This window comes from Conger conger, chromosome 1 (assembly GCF_963514075.1).
Source record: "Conger conger chromosome 1, fConCon1.1, whole genome shotgun sequence".
Lineage (NCBI taxonomy): Eukaryota > Metazoa > Chordata > Actinopteri > Anguilliformes > Congridae > Conger > Conger conger.
Genome location: NC_083760.1, coordinates 83,590,883 through 83,610,346, shown reverse-complemented (window position 1 = coordinate 83,610,346; position 19,464 = coordinate 83,590,883). Strand labels below are relative to the sequence as shown.

At 45.1% G+C, this 19,464-nt stretch overlaps 1 protein-coding gene across 2 annotated transcripts in view; it reads left to right on the top strand.

The window, feature by feature from the left end:
- Positions 1-19,464, top strand: part of LOC133132825 (CD276 antigen-like) — a 137,311-nt gene that overhangs the window by 1,548 nt on the left and 116,299 nt on the right. The window contains exon 2 of one of the 2 annotated variants that reach the window (XM_061248652.1): positions 5,949-5,985. The exons of the other annotated variant lie outside the window; for it this stretch is intronic. Coding sequence (XP_061104636.1) covers positions 5,961-5,985 — 25 coding nt within the window. The 5' untranslated portion in view covers positions 5,949-5,960. The remainder of the gene's footprint in view (positions 1-5,948; positions 5,986-19,464) is intronic. 2 annotated transcript variants of the gene reach the window in all.

Below are 19,464 nucleotides of genomic sequence, written 5' to 3'. Positions count from 1 at the left end.
CGTAAAGAATGGAATGGCAGTGAAATCTGCCTGTTTTTCGGTGCCGTCGGGGTCCAGCATTTAACATTGATGGAATGCTGGTAAAATGAGCGCTTAAAAGCCACAAAAACAGTCATTTTGTCACATTAAAATTAAACCTAAGCAGAATTATTGTCCACCACACGTTAATTTAAGGTTAAACTGAGATAATAATCATAATATTCATGCTGATTTCCGGAAATAAATTTTTCGGTTGTCCTCCCTACTACAACAGCCTTTTGTTGGGAGCCCCTAAACTTCATTACTCAGGGTGCACTCGGTGCACGCGGTAAGGTGCACGCGGAGTAAAACTTCTCTCATAACTTCTCCGCGGTCCAGTAAATTTTGCCGCCATTATGTTAGCTTGGTTACAGAAGGGCAAGAGAGCACGTTCCGAGTGCGAAACAACAGAGCAAAGACACGACAGTGTGTCAAATCCTCCCCAGCCAGAGCCAGTATTAAATGAAGGTCGGGAGCTGCTTCAACAAGGTAACGTTGCACCTACCGCAGCCAATACCGACGTTATCAACAACAACGTGAGTCAAGATGAACGGCCCGACTGTTGGTCAAAGGAGCAAATGCTTTATTTTTGCGCTCAGAATGACTGGCTCATTGTCAAAGACAAAAAGCTTGGGTGCAAAGTATGTAGTAAAGTTACATCGCTGGCTGCTCATAAAGAGCATGGATTGAGGCTGTCAACTGAGTGGAGTGAATGTTCAATTTCCTCCTTTGGCACTGATAAGGCTAGACAACAACATTCATTGCGTAAGAAAATAAAGGAACACAAAGATTCCAAATCCCACATAAAAGCAGCTGAGATTGAAAAGATGGCCACACGTGATGAAATTCACAAGAGGATTCAAGAAATGCACAGGGCTGAACATGATACAACCTGCAAAGTGTTCCGAACAGCCTATAAAATTGGTAAACATGGGAGACCATTTACAGATATGCCAATTGATGTGAGCTTGCAAGAGTTAAATGGAGTTAACATGGGCCGTGTTTTGCACTCAAACAAGACATGTGCTGACATCATCGACCATATTGCAACTGAAATGAAGAAAAGAATGGTCGACGACATCATCACAAACCGACGGAAATTATGTTTGCTGATTGATGAATCCACCACAATCAGTGGCAAGACTGTGCTGGTGGTCTGTTTGCGGGTAGCTTTTGCTGACGCAGAGCCAGACACTGTAGTTTTTGAACTCCTGGAATTGGATGGGACCACAGCAAATGATATCACAAGGACATTGCTGGCATGCCTGGACAAATATGGTTTTGATGAACACTTATTAGGTGAGTGTTTTGTGTCATTTGCATGTGATGGAGCATCAGTTATTCTTGGCAGAAAAGCAGGGGTTGCTACACAGCTTTGTGCTAAATTCCCGGACCTGCTTGTATGGCACTGTTCTAATCACCGTCTAGAATTGGCAGTTGGGGATGTTGTCAAAGAGGTCAGTGGACTTAACCATTTTCAGATTTTCTTTGATAAGCTGTATACATTATATCATGCATCTCCAAAAAATCAGAGACAATTGGCTCAGTGCGCACAGGATGTTGGGCAGCGTCTACTTGTCATAGGATGTGTTTTGTCAATCCGTTGGGTGGCTTCGAGTGAGAGGACTGTCAGAGCAGTCTGGGAGAGCTACAAAGTGCTTCAGGTGCACTTTTCTAGTGCTGCCAATGATGTTAGCAGGGATTCAAGAGAGAGAGCAAAGTACAAGGGACTCCATGATGTTCTCACATCTGTGCCTTTTGTTTGTAATCTTGGAGTTATGTATGATGCCCTCACAGAACTGAGTGATCTGTCAAGGTTGCTCCAAAAGAGAGACATGACGCTTCCTGATGCGGACAAGCTGCTGGCTCGACAGATTCGTGTCTTTGAGTCCATGGTTTCAACACCTGGCCCCTACACAACATCTGCCCTCCAAGCTCAAACTGAGAAATCATTCAAGAACGTAGCCCTACGTGATAATGAAAAAATAGTGAAAATCAATGCAGGACAGTTCTTCCGGAGCATGGCAGAAAATCTGAAATGCAGGATGGCTCCAACAACTAGCTCTTATGTCAGCACACAAGCAAGCTGCTCAAATAGAGGTGGTGACCAACTGATGACAGACATGAAGGTCCTTCAACCAGACAGTTGGCCTGAGGGACAGTTGGACATACTCCATGGTGATGCAGCGGTGCTTCGTTTGTGTGACACACTAAAAGTAGATAAAAGGGAAAGTATCCAGGGATTCCGGGAATACAAGGAGCTAAGGGCATCCCGGACACCAGCAACCCTGGAGCCTCTACTTAAAGCTGTCCACACCATTGCGGTCTCCACCAGTGAATGTGAACGAGCCTTCAGCAGCATGAACGACATTCTTACCGCCAAAAGGAACTCCCTTGCTATAAGCCGACTGTCCAACCTTGTTTTTCTGAAATGCAATGGACCACCATTAGAGCAGTTCAGTCCGCAGAGATATGTAAGGTCTTGGCTGGCAAAGGGAAGAAGATCTGCAAGCGAAACAGCATGCGAAGCCCCTGACCGCTCAAGCACATCTGAGCCCAAGACCTGTTGGAGCCTTTTCTAAGTACGTTGACATCTTTTACCTATTTAGTGCATGCAGAATATTTTTTTCTGAGTAATATCTAGGCTAATAATTTAACATTGCTGACAATTTTAGGCTACTTACCTCTCCTGTCTTTGGCAGTGAGTATTTGGTCAACCTTGCTAATGTGTTTCATTATTTCACAATAGATGACAAGAGCTGTTGAATTAATTCACCATTTACAATGTGATATCCTCTCTGAATTCATCACCACATTCATAGCTAACTGCCCTCTCATTTTCTGCCTCTATCTCTCTCTTTCTCTTTCTGCCTCGATCTCTCTCTGTATCTTTCTGCCTCGATCTCTCTCTGTCTCTTTCTGCCTCTGCCTGGCAAAAGGAAGAAGATCTACAGATGCATCAGTTCATCAATTCCTCAGTTCATCCCCAGGGCATACTGGTGCCATTTCTTTAAGTATGTGAACATCTTATTCCTTATCAATAAATGTTTGTCCTCCCGAAAATGTTTAGTGCTTTCAGAATTTTTGCTACCATCAAATATATATAATGTAATTTCTGTACTTAAACAAACAAATTAAAACTAGACATCCACATGAATCATTTAAATATGCTTATTAAAAGTATTGCTTTACCTGAAAAAATAAAATGAAATACATTACCTATGTATTTCTGATTTTAAAACTTTTGCCTGCTAAAAATCACTTGACAGAATTCATTGCCACCTGCATAACTAACTGCCCTCTCATTTTCTTTCTGTTTATCTCCCTCTTCTACCTGTGTCTGTGTTGTGTTTGTCCATAGGGAACATGGAGTGCCCCACCCAGCTACGCAGAGCTCTCCATTACAGGCCTGTTGACCTTTCGTCATACACCGAAGCTGCCTTGAGCATTTCAAAATTTTAAATGTGTGTCACTTTTCAAAATAAACACACAGTATATTGTGAACAAAAGCAATACCTCATAGTATCATTTATTCACTGAAAACTTCAAATGTAATACTTAAGGGTTTGCTGATACCGGCCGATACACTTTCCAACACGTGAATAAGGAGTACTGGCACTTATTTTTTTCCACTTCAAGTACTGGTCATAAGTCCGTAAATGTACTTCACTCGCATTGCATTCATGTAGGGGAAAATTCACAGAACGAAAGATCTCCCTCCTAAAAGCATGATAACCAATCACAAGTCAAAATCAGACTCCACCTTAGTGAGCAGGCTGGTTCCTCCAAAACTCTCGACGATGTGTGCTAAAAGTTTATCAATATATCTGTATTAAAGTATGATATGTACCCTGTATAGTTTCAAACTGAGTAACTGCTAAATTGTGCTAGGATTACAGTGAGCCCAGCCAGCTGGCGGGGGGGGGGGGGGGGGGGGGGGGGGGGGGGCGTCTTGAACTGTGTACTGTGTAGACCAAACTGTCAAGGACACGGGCAGAGCAAGATATGACTGTACAGCTGATTTCTCCGGGACTCTCAATGTTTTATGCCAGAAGTGTATCTATTTGACCTTGAACATTAATTATAGCTGAGCTTATGAAAACGCAAGAAACCACAGTGAAAACTGTTGAAATGAGAGCAAAGAATGCTACGTACATTTATTCCCTTAGAAGAGAATAATTAATCAAATGTTTAGTATGTCTGTATATTAGAAAAGTATATTAGAAGTGAATATTAATGAAATGTTTAGTTTGTCTGTATATTTTCAATGATTACTGCTGCTTAGTTTGTCTTATAAAAGCGAAAGATACAGAGTGACGTGTATGGATGACGTGTTAGAGGGAGGGCATCCAGAACTTTATGAGGTCTGGTAGTTTGCCAAGAGCAGGTGCGGGGTGAAGTGAGGACACGTAGTTGGCAGAATGCCCTGAACTTTGTACAGAGTTGGCAGAGCATAAGGACCGTTGGCAATTTGCCACAATGACGTTGTGGGAGGAGCGTTGGGAGGAGTTACGATAAGAAAAGTGTGGGTGATTTGCCAGAATGAGGTTTTAGGAGGAGTTGTAGGTGGAGTAACTGTATAAAATGGGTGTACAAATGCCAGTCGGGGTTCAGTTCTGGAGAGCTGATCCGGCTTTATGCACGTGTGCTAGTAAAGTCTGATTTTCCTGAAGATCTTGCTGCCTGGTGTCGTCTTTTCCCTCGCGAAGATGTTTTTCGACAAATTGAAGATTTGGACTCTGTCGTTTCCTAGACACGACATTCGAATTAGAAGGGCGCTGCAAATTCTGCCAGCAGTTATTGATTTGTTTGTTCATTTGTTGGACTGGTTTTTCTGGTTTTCCTAGCGTTCCACCAATGTTAAGTCAGGGGGCTGTTTTAAAAAACCTTATGATATAGGAAGTATAAATTGCATCCCTTAACAAAGAGGAAGCGACCAAATTGGTCCGTTTTGTTTTATTAACTGGAGGAGGAGTTGCGTCTATAAGTACATGCAATAAATATAAATATACTATTAATTTAAAAAATAATAATGACAAGTTGAAAGATATAACAAAAGCTTGGAAAAGAAATTTATTTTCATATATTAATTCACATTTTATTGTAAAAAATGCATTCAGTGAATTAGGCATAAGAACACAGTGAACAATACATTCAGTGAATTTATTGTATTGTTCTTTTCCTCTGATACTGACACGAGTAGCATAGCATCCCAACTATCGTTAGTTGATTTGTTGACTTGTTGATTTGATTCTATGACCATCCACGTTGGTCCATGGTTCTGACTTGATTAATACAAATGTTCTAAAGCAGGGGTGTCAAACTGAATCCCCAGGGGGCTGCAGTGTCTCCAGGTTTTTGTGGTTTCCTTTCAATCAGCTGCCAATTAAAGCCAATTCAGGCCTTGAGAACAAGGCGTGTGGATACTTTAACCAATCAATTACTTGAATGAACCCAGAACACCCCAAAAACCAGCAGACACTACGGCCCTCCAGGACTGGAGTTTGACACCTGTGTTCTAAAGTATTGCAAACGATTGCCAAAACTGTTTTTGAACCCTGGAAACGTAAGCAGTGAACTTGCATCTTTTTGGTCATAATTACTTACGTTTTTAAAATGGGGAAAATACGTCTATGGCTATCTGTCTGCGCTCTGAAATTTCAGGGACCACCTATAAAGTACAGCGGCAAAAAAATGTAGGAGATTAAAAATATCAAAATACAAACACACCTCCCGTTTAACCCTGTAAATCTGACTTCACTTCTAAACAGGTCAGATCAGTATATTTACCGTGTTCAATATACCAACTGTGGTGGTTTACCTCAAGGATAAACGTGGGATACCCTGCTGGTACTTTAAAAAAAAAAAAGTCCAGTTCCTAGATGCGTGCGATAAAAACCCTCTAATATTGTTTTATCATTCTTTTACAGGTGAAACATCTTATGTTTGTGCTGCACCTGCTAACGAGTAAGTTTTCTGCATGGTTATAACGGCTATCAGATAATGAGGGCTCACAGTCCTCTCTAAACAGACCTCAATTTAGCCTATTTCCTCCTGATGTCTGTTTCACGGCAGAGGAACCAATAGCAGACACTGGGATGATGAAAAAATGGCAGGTTTTAATGAAGGCAGATGAAGGGGAAGACAGAGCGTAAACAGAAACGGGTTAAAAGAACTGGGAGGTTAGTCCAAATAAGGCAGAGGTACAGATATCCACAAAAACAAGAGAAGAGACCAGAGAAGCAGGCAGGGGTCATACACAGTGTAGGAATTTGGTCCTTGGTGAAGTAAAACAAGTAGTCCGATCAGGTTCGCAACAATGTATTAAGATAGCAAAAATATTCTTTAATTACAGTATGAAGCATACCAGGTAAAAGTGTAGGGGAAAATTCACAGAACAAAAGATCTCCCTCCTAAAAGCATGATAAACAATCACAAGTCAAAATCAGACTCCACCTTGATGAGCAGGCTGGTTCCTCCAAAGCGCTCTGATGTATGCTAAAAGTGTATCAATATATCCGTATTAAAGTATGATATGTACCCTGTATAGTTTCAAACTGATTAACTGCTAAATTGTGCTAGAATTACACAGCAGCCAGCTGGGGGGGGAGGCGTCTCGAACTGTCAAGGACACGGGCAAAGCGAGATATGCCTTTATAGTTGATTTCTCCGGGACTCTCGATGTTTTATGCCAGAAGTATATCTATATGGAAGTGACTTATAATCACTATTTGCTTGTTGCTTGTTATCAAATCAAATGAACCTAGAACATTAATTATAGCTATGAAAACGCAAGAAACCACAGTGAAAAAAAAAGTTGTAGGCAAAGAATGCAAAGAATGCAACGTACATTTACTCACTTGGAAGAGAATAATTAATCAGTTTAGTATGTCTGTATATTAGAAAAGTATATTAGAAGTGAATAGTAATCAAATGTTTAGTAAGTCTATATTTTCAATGATTTACTGCTCATAAGCTCGTGACAGAAAAGTGACCCATATGTGGAAAGATACAGAGTGACGTGTATGGATGACGTGTGTGTTAGACGTGGGGCATCCAGAACTTTATGAGATCTTGTAGTTTCCCACTCTGTGGGTGAAGTGAGGACAGGGGGCATCCTGAACTTTGTACAGAGCTGGCAGAGCATAAGGACCTTTGGCGATTTGCCACAATGACGTTGTTGGAGGAGTTAAGATAAGAACAATGTGGGTGATTTGCCAGAATGAGGTTGGAGGTGGAGTTGTAGGAGGAGTAACTGTGTATAAAATGGGTGTAAAAATGGCAGTCCGGGTCCATGTTTTTGGTCCGGCTTTATGCACTTGTGCTAAATAAAGTCAGATTTTCCTGAACAGCTTGCTGCCATGGTGTCTTTTCCCTCGTGAAGATGTTTTTCGACAAATTGGAGATTTGGACTCTGTCGTTTCCTAGACACGACATTAGCAAGGCAGTTCAATTCCAAACTCATGTTACAAAGGAATGAGCTTTTATGCCCCCAACCTCCTGATGTAAAATACAGGTAGTTGTCCCTGATTGGGTGGCAGGCAGACAAATACACATTATTTTATAAGCATATGGTGTGACCAAGGAAACCAAATGGTCATTGTCAGCAAAGGAAACAGTGAACCCCCCTTGATCATTCAGTATGGGCTTCCTAACCCCCCTTGACCATTCAGTACGATTTTTGATGAAATTTGTTTAGATCGCCCACACAAAAGAAACCTATAGATTCACTGTTTAGTTGTTTTGACAATACTTTACTACAGCATGAAAAAATACTTTTACACGTTATACACGTTTCAATATGGTCTTTTTGTGGTTCTAAATAAAGGGAATGGTGGAAACAGTAGAAGAGTGGAGTCATTGAAAAAAAATCAGAATACTGTCAAAAATTACATGTATAATTATAACATACTGCGGGTTTGTTTCACAGTCTTTACAATTGCAAACAAGCATTTATTGATACTTTTTTTCAACTTTTCAAAGTTAACACAAGAGCACTGTATGTGGACCAAACTGAATGATTTTTTCCATTGCTTTTATAAAAAAATCAGGCTAAACCACCAAAAACTATACATTTCTACAGTCCAATTTGAAAATCACTAACAGAAAATAGTGCATCGACTAATGCCACTGGTTGTTGGTGTTTTTTTAGATAATTGTTCTATGATTGACACAAACAATTTACATTTTTTACATTTTAGTCATTTGGCAGATGCTTTGAATCCAAAGCGACTTACAAGTTCATAGGTTCTTCCACAAGTCAAAGCATCACATCCATAACTCGGGAAATACACATGAAGTGCTGTTCTAAACATATAGTCATCATAAGTGCCTTTTTTTTTGGGGGGTGGGGGGGGGGTTAGACAAGAGGGATAGGGATATCAGAAAGGGTGGTGGGGAAATCAGGAGGGAGGACTAAGGTACAGTTTGAAAAGGTGTGTTTTTAGACTGCGTCGAAATAGGGGGAGGGATTTTGCTGTCCTGACAGTGGTAGGCAAGTCATTCCACCACTGAGGAACCATTTACATTTTACATTTTACATTTTAGTCATTTGGCAGACGCTTTTAATCCAAAGCGACTTACAAGTGCATAGGTTCTACCACAAGTCAAAGCATCACATCCAGAACTAGAAAAATACACCTGGACTGCTGTTCTAAACATAGTCGTCATCATAAGTGCAATTTTTTTTTTTTTTTTTGGGGGGGCGTTAGACAGGGATAGGGGTATCAGAAGGGGGGGGCGGGGTAAATCAGGAGGGGGGACTAAGGTAGAGTTTGAACAGGTGTGTTTTGAGTCTGCGTCGAAATAGGGGGAGGGATTCTGCTGTCCTGACAGAGGTAGGCAAGTCATTCCACCACTGAGGAACCAGAACGGAAAACAGGCGTGAACGTGCAGCTCGACCGCCAGGTGCCCGTAGAGAGGGAATCGTAAGGCGACCAGAGCTGGCAGACCGGAGTGGTCTAGCTGGGGAGTAGGGAGTGATCAGGGATTGTATGTAATGTGGGGCAGTCCCCTTAGCAGCCTGAAATGCCAACACTAGGGCCTTGAATCGGATGCGTGCGGCAATAGGAAGCCAGTGGAGGCCAATGAGAAGCGGGGTGACATGAGCCGACCTGGGCTGACTGGTGATCAAGCGGGCTGCAGCATTCTGGACCAGCTGGAGGGGCTTGATGGCGCACGCTGGGAGACCGGCTAGGAGGGAGTTGCAGTAATCCAGGCGGGAAATGACGAGCGCCTGGACTAGGAGCTGGGTGGCTTTCTCCGTCAGGAGATGACGGATGCGGCGTATATTAAACAGAAAGAACCTGCAGGTTCTGGCAGTGGAGGATACTTGTGGAGCCAGGGAGAGGCAGTTATCAAGAGTCACCCCAAGATTCTTTGCCGTACGGGAGGAGGAAACTACAAAGTCCTCCACAGTCAGTGAGAGGTCGATTGACGGAGAGGACTTAGCAGGGATGTAGAGAAGCTCAGTTTTGGCAAGGTTGAGCTTCAGGTGATGGGAAGTCATCCATGCAGAGATATCAGCCAAGCAGGCAGAGATCTGTGTGGTGATTTGGGTGTCAGGGGGGAAGGAAATGAAGAGTTGGGTGTCATCAGCGTAGGAGTGATAAGAGAAGCCGTGGGAAGAGATAACAGAACCAAGAGACATGGTGTATAGCGAGAAGAGGAGAGGCCCAAGAACCGAGCCCTGCGGGACTCCAGTTCGTAGGGGTTGAGGGTCGGAGAGTGCGCCCCTCCAAGTCACCTGGTAGGAGCGACCAGAGAGGTAGGAGGAAAACCAAGCGAGTGCAGAACCTGTGACACCCATCCCAGCCAGCGATGAGAGCAGAATCTCATGGTTGACTGTATCGAAGGCGGCCGACAGGTCGAGGAAGATGAGGACAGAGGAGAGGGATTTTGCTTTAGCAGAGTGGAGTGCCTCAGTGACCGCGAGCAGGGCGGTTTCAGTGGAGTGGCCACTCTTGAAGCCAGACTGGTTGGGGTCATGGAGATTGTTGTGGAGAAGATAGGTGGACAGTTGGGAGCAGACCGCCCGTTCCAGGGTTTTAGCGAGAAAGGGAAGAAGAGAGACAGGCCGGTAGTTGTTCAGGGCAGAGGGATCGAGAGTAGGTTTTTTGAGGAGGGGAGTGACTCTGGCCCTCTTCAGGGAAGAGGGCATGGTGCCGGAAGAGAGGGAGGTGTTGATTAGAGAGGAGAGAAAAGGGAGAATGTCCTCAGATATAGATTGTAGGAGGGGAGAGGGGATGGGGTCAAGAGGACAGGTGGTTGGGCGGTGGGAAGTAAGGAGTTTCAGCGTGTCGGCGTCAGAGAGGGGAGAAAAGGAGGTTAGGGAGTTGGGGAGGGTAGGAGGGTCAGCAGGGGTGGAGGGTTGGGAGAAGGAATTGCGAATAGCATCGACCTTCTTTCCAAAGAAGGAGACAAAGTCATCAGGTGTGAGTGATGAGGGGGGTGGGGGGGGAGGGGGGGCCAGAAGAGAGGAGAAAGTTGAAAACAGTTTGCGGGGATTAGAGGCGGCCGCGTTAATTTTCGAGTGAAAGAAGGAAGATTTAGCTAGAGAGACAGAGGAATGGAATGATGATAAGAGGGCATGGAAGGAAGCCATATCACTGGGGAGACAGGACCTTTTCCATTTTCTCTCCGCCGCCCGCAGTTCGGTTCGGACAGCTCGTAGAGCATCAGAAAGCCAGGGACTGGGGGGGGAGGCCCGAGCTAGTTTGGTGGTGAGGGGACACAGAGAGTCAAAGGAAGATGAGAGGGAGGACATGAGAGTTGTAGCCGCATCATCGGTAGACAGTCGAGAGAAAGACTCCGTAGATGGTAGGGAGGAGAGGATTGTAGATGAGAGGGTGGAGGAAGACAGGTGGCGTAGGTTCCGTCGACAGGTGACAGTGGATGGTGGGAGAGATGGATGGGTGTTAGAGGAGAGTGGAAGAGAGAAAGAGATGAAGGAGTGGTCAGATATATGGAGTGGTGTTACAGAGAGGTTGGTTGTTGTGCAGCTCCTTGTGAAGATGAGGTCAAGAAGGTTGCCTGCTTTGTGGGTGGGAGGGGAAAGAGTGAGGGTAAGGTCAAAAGAAGAGAGGAGGGAGAGAAAGGTAGACTGGGTGGACTCTGAGTTGAGGTTGAAGTCACCCAGGAGGATCAGGGAGGTGAGGAGCTGAGGAGGATGTCCATCTCCTCCAAAAAGTTTCCCAGAGGACCCGGGGGGCGATAAACAACAATAACAAACAGTTTGCACGGCAGAGTAACAGAAACCGCATGAAATTCAAAAGAGGAGAAGGAGAGGGATGAGGAGAAGACACTAGATCTCCATGAGGATGAGATTAGGAGACCTGTGCCACCTCCTCTGCCAGAGGATCTGGGTGTGTGGGAAAAAGAGAAGGCAGAGGAAAGGGCAGCCGGGGTAGCCGTGTTCTCTGGTGAGAGCCACGTTTCAGTTAAAGCAAGAAAGTCAAGGTTGAGGTGGGAGGCATAGGCAGATATGAAGTCTGCTTTCTGGACGGCGGACTGGCAGTTCCAGAGGCCACCAGCTACACAGAGATCAATACCAGGGGATCTGGGAGGGAAGATGAGGTTAGAGATATTCTGCCCATGTTGGCGGGAGGCGAACCTCCTACCTGACTGGGACCTGGGGAGAGGAGAGAGGACAGGGATGGGAAGGAAACACATGGAGGGAACTAGGGAGGACAAGAGGAATACTACACAGTGGAATGATGATAATCATGCCAATAATGAGGGCAGGCAGCAAAAACAAAATCAAACATCAGGCTCTCGGACAGCCTGGATGGACACCCGTAGATAGACACCCTCGACTTTGTACACCTGCGACTTCGTACGCCGAGGCAAGTAGCCGAGGCTGCCGCACACAGCTGCCGCTGGTGCGCTACACAACTGCTTAAATAACACTGACGCTGAATACAGAAAATGCAACCAACCCACTGCAGAACACTAATGCACACTGAAGTGAGTTCAGGTGTGCCAGTAATTATACCCTGAGCAGGGTGCAAAGTATTGGCTCCTCCTACAACAAAAGCTGTGGCCTGCCAGCCAGTAAAACAATAGCCTAACTTAATAGCCTAGCTTACCTGAGAGAAACAAACACCTAACCCAGTTTCACTGAATCTAAATAAACACCACTTGTAGTAGCTAACAAACAAACAAGTACACAACAGAACACTGTAATGACACCTAAATGAATTTAGAATCAGCAAGCAAACAAATAATACTTAACTAATCCAGGAGAAAATGCAACCAACCCACTGCAGAACACTAATGCACACTGAACGGAAAACAGGCGTGAACGTGCAGCTCGACCGCCAGGTGCTCTTAGTGAGGGAACCATAAGGCGACCAGAGCTGGCAGACCGGAGCGGTCTAGCTGGGGAGTAGGGAGTGATCAGGGATTGGATGTAAGGTTGGGCAGTCCCCTTAGCAGCCTGAAATGCCAACACTAGGGCCTTGAATCGGAATGCATGCGGCAATAGGAAGCCAGTGGAGGCCAATGAGGAGTGAAGTGACATGAGCCGACCTGGGCTGACTGGTGATCAGGCGGGCTGCAGCATTCTGGACCAGCTGGAGGGGCTTGATGGCACAAGCTGGGAGACCAGCTAGGAGGGAGTTGCAGTAATCCAGGCGGGAAATGACGAGCGCCTGGACTAGGAGCTGGGTGGCTTTCTCCATCAGGAGAAATATATTGTCGAGAAGGCGTATAATGCAGAGGAAGAACCTGCAGGTTCTGGCACTGGAGGATACTTGTGGAGCCAGGGTGAGGCAGTTATCAAGAGTCATCCCAAGATTCTTTGCCCTATAGGAGGAGGAAACTACAAAGTCCTTAACAGTCAGTGAGAGGTCGATTGAGAGGACTTAGCAGGGATGTAGAGAAGCTCAGTCTTGGCTAGGTTAAGCTTCAGGTGGTGGGAAGTCATCCACGCAGAGATATCAGCCAAGCAGGCAGAGATCTGTGTAGTGACCTGGGTATTGGGGGGGGGGGAAGAAAGAGTTGGGTGTCATCGGTGTAAGAATGGTAAGAAAAGCCATGGGAGGAGATAACAGAACCAAGATACATGGTGTATAGAGAGAAGAGGAGATGACCAAGAATTGAGCCCTGCGGGACTCTAATTTGTAGGGGGTGAGGGTCAGAGACTGAGCCCCTCCAAGTCACCTGATAGGAATGACCAGAGAGGTAGGAGGAAAACCATGCCAGTGCAGATCCTGTGACACCCATAGAGTGGGCACTCTTGAAGCCGGACTGTTTGGGATCGTGGAGATTGTTCTGGAGAAGATAAGCGGACAGTTGGGAGCAGACCGCTCGATAAAGAGGCATTCCACTGTTTTCTCTAATGAGCTCAGCACAATGAAAGGGATTAAAGCTCGAGTGACTCTTAAACCTGACAGTGTACCTGCCCACCACGTTGTGCCCTATGACCAAAAGTGGAGGCGGAACTGACTCATCTTACTGAGCTTGGAGCGATTTCACCTTTGGAACAGTGACTGGGCCACGCCCGTGGTTCCTGTCAGTAAGAAGGATGGCACAGTGAGACTCAGTGATTTTAAGGTCACGATTAACCAAGCTCTCTGCGTGGATTAGTATCCTATTCCATGTATTGAGGACCTTTTTGCTTCATTAGCTGGAGGTCTACGCTTCAGTAAGCTAGACTTGTCAAATGCTTACCTGCAGATGGAAGTAGAGGAAGAGTCAAGGAAGCTGGTGACGATCTCCACAGAAAAAGCACTGTTTTTTGTAAACTGCCACAACCGTTTACCGTTTGGCATAGCGTCGGCGCCGGATTATTCCAGAAGGCGATGGATCAAGTGCTCCTCATTTGGATGACATACTCAAGTGGACCAGAAGAGGAAACCCATTTAAAAACCCTGCATGCTGTTCTGGGAAGGCTGGAGGAATATGGCCTACGTGTCAAACAGGGAAAGTGTTTGTTTTTCCAGGATTCAGTGGAGTACTTAGGCTATATCATTGATACGGCGGGGCTCCACAAATCACCTGAAAAGGAACACGCTATCGTGGATGCACCAGCACCCACTAACGTCAACCAACTACGTTCATTCCTCGGGACGTTAAATTATTATTATTATAACCGAGCAACCATCCTGACACCGCTGAATGCACTGCTGCATAAGAAGAAGAAATGGCCGTGGACTGCAGCCTGTGAGTCAGCATTCAGGAAAGCAAAGGAGCTCATGGTATCCCTGAAAGTTCTGACCCACTACAATGGTGTACTGCCCCTTCGTCTCCCTTGTGATGCCTCACCCTACGGGGTAGGTGCTGTACTCTTGCATGTCATGCCTGATGGCGATGAAATACCCATTGCCTATGCTTGAAGAACGCTCAGCAAGAGGTTAATAGGTTTACACTGCTCATGGACCATCAACCTCTGACCAACATTCTGGGTCCACAGAAAAGTACACCATCAATGGCTGCAGCCCGGATGCAGCGTTGGGTGCTCCTGCTATCAGCACATGACTACACGATTGAGTACCGGAAGGGAGAAGTACACGAATGCAGACAGACTTTCTAGGTTACCACTTCCACACACACATGATGAAAAAGAGGACACTGTAGATGTGTTCTACACTTCCCAATTAGAGACACTACCAATCAGTAGCACTGAGATAAGGCGCGATACCGTGTCTGACCCCACTCTGTCTCGTGTCCTGGAAATGGTCTCTCCTCTCAACTTCAAAAGAGCTGTCACCCTTCATAGTTCGTCAACATGACCTCACAATACAGCAAGGATGTGTTGAGGAAATATTTTTTGTCTCTTTTCCTCCTCGACCCTTTTACGTAGGTGAAGTTGTTTTGGCAGCAATGATGTTGAAAAAATATTCAGACTCAGTAGTTGCTCATTATAAATCTTTAGTTAAAAATAAAACAGATTAATCCGGGGAGTCTGTGCGCTCCAGAATACTTCCAGAGATCAGAGAATTCCAAAGTAACAGTAGGAAGTATCCTAGTCTTTATACATTATAGCTAACCAATCATTTGTCATAAATCATCACATTGTCTCTCTTAACCCGCCTTAATATTTTCTGTCACTCTATGAAAGCTGAGCTGTCTTAACCTTTCGCCTATATAATGATGCAGGCAAATTGAGCTGGTGATCACTAACTCAAAACATCTCTTTGCAAAGACCCACATCTCTTGGGCTGCATCACAGAGTCAAAACAGGCCGCATCCAATGCCATGGTTTGTAAACACCTGATTAAGTGTTCTCTGCACTTTCATTAAACAGACTGTACTTTGCAGCTCAATGTGTTTTAACAGACACACAGTTCTAATTGCTCAAGATGACTGACTTATTTATTTTACCATAATTAATAATAATTCTTCAAACAGTATGGCTTATCATTGTAGTACTAAACAGCATTTGAAATATAGTATAGAGATATATAGTAACATTTAGGAAAGGGTATTTTTGCACATGATTCTGAAAGTATTTAAATCAAACTTCATCATTCCTGATTTTCAATAAGGGCATTTTGATCAAACTTCAACATTCCCCCCTTTGAGACCACTAGGTCTCACATTCTTGAGAGTTAACTTTAACGTTATCACTCTTTCATTAATTATTTTACCATGCCCAAATTCATTCGTTATCAATAGCATTAACCATTTAATCTATCAATTATACTAATCATTTCATACATCAATTACAACAATCATTTCATCTAACGAATATACTAATCATTTAATCTATCAATCACAATAATCATTGTTTTAAATGAGCAAAAGAGAAATATAGGAATAGCATCAGTTCTTGTACCATGATCTTCAAATCCGTGAGACGTCATCAGTTGGATTGTTGGCCTGAGGAGAGGTTACTAGCACTTCACTCAGCCGTCGCAATCAGGCCTGTCTATTTATTGTTACCTCTATGTGTCAGTGCATCTAACCTATCAAAGACCTTCAAATATCAGGAGGTTGTTTTCCCTCCTGTGTCTCCCTCATCGTCGTTGTCCATAGGTGTTCGTGTTTGCCTCTATGTGTTGCATCTTACATGTTTGTGTGGTTTTGTGTTTTATGACAATACTTACTCGTGATCATAAACAATTGGGGAGCGGTGCCTTTCATCATCGTCACATTCACTTGGATTTTCAGGATCAGAGTTATCGATAACTATAGCCTTGTGCTTGTTCTTTACCCCATTGGCGTCGGGCCCTTCGTCAGGGTCCACCTGCAGGATGTGCTTGCAGTACTGCCGAAAAGTCTTTGGTCATACGGTATGTGATTAAGGCTTGGCTTGTACCTGTCTGCCCAACTCGACTCGTCTTTTCCATCTATGTGTTATTCTATGTTTCCCTAGGTCCTCTGGCTTCGCTTGAACTATGAAAACTGACTGTATTAGTGTGACAGGAGCACATATTCCCCCCCAGCGAACCGGTAGGCGGTTCCAAGCATTTTCCCCACACTGCCAATACATGTCTAATGCGATAGCAGTCCCTTTAGTTAAATCAGTGTTAGTCACCTCCCTCATTCGGGTGGCATTTAAGGTTAAATTACAATGGGTAGTTGTTCCCATATCTAAACTACCGCTCCCTTTGAAGCAGACAGGAAAACGGGTTCTGGGTCGTATTTGGGCTATAGTTCTTTCAGGGGATTGGTGGCTTGGTAGTATGGGGTGGCCATTCCAAAAGGCATTGTAAGAATGGCCCCATTCTCCTGGTGTCAGCATACCTAGTTGAGTGCTGTTGGGCGGTGCAGTGAAGTGTGCAGCATATCCTACTGATTGAGCTAGCTCTAATGATTCACTCTGGGAATATGGTTGGGCCAAAAGAAAGGTGGGGGAAGCAGTGGAGTGAGGCATTATCGCGCATACGTAGCAGTCTGTGATTATGTTAGCTTGTTCCCGTGCGGAGTAATTCATGTAACTCCACCAAACGTTTGAGTGGTAGGAGGCATATTCAGTTCCCTGGAGCCATGATAAATTTGTTAGAAGTGAGTTCTGCTGTCGTTTTTCCTTTCTCTGAGCTATAGGGTTGTTCTCAGGAGAAAAGGCAAAGAATATTAGCATAAGTAGTCCAAGATGTCCTATCCCAAAAGCCCATTTTAAAACCCTTTTACAGGGCCTAGGGGGTGAGAGTTCTGATCGTGGTCGGTTGGGTCTGGGGCTTGTCGGCAATGGGTTAGGTGTATCCATGATGTGATTTCCTTAACTTTAACTGCTGTGGGTGTGGAAAATATCACCTGATAGGGTCCCACTTGTCTGGGATGTTTCCACTTCCGCTTGAATTTTTTCATGTAGACCCAGTCACCGGGGATTACCTTCAGCTGCTCTCCTTCCTCTGCTGTTGGTGGTGGTCCTTGGGCCTGTTTGTTCTGGGAATAAATGACACTGACAACCCGATTTAAGTTTTTCAAATACCCCCCAAGTTCTGATTCTAACACCTCCAAACTTACTTCTCCCATCCTGGGCCTAGTTGCTGGGACATTCATTACCCTCCCAGTAATCATTTCATGGGGTGTCAAGTGTGTTATCCTGCTCCTGCTATTTCTCATGGCCATGAGAGCTAGGGGCAGACACTTGACCCATGACATTCCTGTCTCTTTGCATGCTTTGATTATTTTATTTTTTAGAATGCCATTGCATCTCTCGACTATGCCGGCAGACTGTGGATGGTAAACTGTGGAGAATTTTTGTTTGACCCCTGTCATTAAACAAACAGATTTGACGACTTCTGATGTGAAATGTGTGCCATTGTCGGAAGACAGGGTCTGGCAGACCCCAAAGCGTGGGAAAATTTCTGTGACCAAAGCCTTGGCCACAGTAGCTGCGTCTGCATGTCTTGTGGGGAATGCTTCTACCCACCTAGAGAACCTGTCTATGATCACCAAACAATACCTTTTCCCCTCCGCAGGTGTGATCATATCTATGTAATCCATCACTAGATGGGTGAATGGGCCTTGGGCAGGGGGCATGCTTCCTGGTTGTGTGGGTATCCCTTTGTGCACATTGTTTTCTTGGCAAATTGAACAGTGTGAAATCCAATTGGTAACTGTTTCGGTTAAATTTGGAGAAAACCAAAATCTTTGAATCTTCTCGATCATCTCCCCCCTTGGAGAGTGGCACACACCGTGAGCCGATCTGCATAGGAGTTGCAACAGGGAGTTTGGGGCAACAACTTTGCTTGTGGAGTTCTGGCGCCATATATTTGTGACAGGATCCTTAGGGCAACCTCTGAATTTCCAGAGTTCTTGCTCAGTTGTGGAGGCAGTCTGCTGGACCTCCAGAAGTTCTTGCAAAGTAAATTCCTGTATTTCAATTACAGGGGCCTGATTAGCAGGCCCAGATGGTAGGTCAGCAGCTCTTTTAGCTGCAGCATCCGCGTGCGCGTTGCCCTGGGAAACAGGGTCTTGTTTTTTTTTTGTGTGTGCTGTACATTTGATCACGGCTAGCTTTGATGGTAGTTTAATTGCCTCGAGTAAGGCAGAGATCTCTTTTTTATTTTTCACCGGTGTCCCAGTAGCTGTTAAAAACCCACGACGGGCCCAAGTGGCCCCCCAAGAATGTACCACCCCGCAAGCATAGGCAGAGTCACTATAGATGTTGACGGACTTCCCTTCTGCCAACTGGCAGGCTCTAGCCAGTGCTACTATCTCTGCCTGCTGGGCACTAGTTCCTGGAGCTAGAGCTGATTCCATTACAGTGTGGTAAGTAAAAGGGGCGTGTTGAGTGACAATGGCACATCCTGACTTCCTACAGCCTTTGGGGTCAATAAACGATGAGCCGTCAACAAACAAAGTCATGTCAGGGGTAGTGAGGGGGTTTGTAAACAGATCAGGTCTAGCAGTTGAGTCTTCTTCAACTGTGGCCATGCAGTTGTGTGGTTCTCCCCGAGGGGAGTGGTCATGAGAGTGGCTGGGTTTACAACCTGGCAGCGAGTGATTGTGATGTGTGGTTGAGTCAACAAAACTTCGTAGCCAGAAACTCTTCGGTGGGTTAGAGCAGATTTTCCTCTGGACAGCATGGAGTCCACAGCGTGTGACACATATAGCGTGGTTGGGTGTCCGGCCATTAAAGGGTTTGCCTTGTTCACGGCAAACGCAGCTGCTGCTAAGCCTCTTTCACATGGGTGCAGTCCTCTTTCCACAGCGTCTAGCCTGGTGCTGTAATAGGCTAGCGGTTTGAACTGTTTCATGACAAGCTGTGCCAGTACGGCTGTGGTGAACCCTGCGGCTTCAGCACAGGGCTTTCTGATGCGAACGGAAGGGCACGTCGTCATTTCCATTGGTATCCAGGCATGGTTGTAGTCCAGCTTGCTCTAAGATCTTACGTGTTTCCCCACCAGCAATGGAAAACAGGAGTTGCTTCATGTCCCCCAGGCAGAGGTTTGAGTGGGAGTTCTTCTGCTGGAATGCAGCAATCCAGGGGTCCGCCCCTTGCTGTAGCTTGGGCAGAGACTTGATCATGGTTTCCATATCTGTATGGGACCA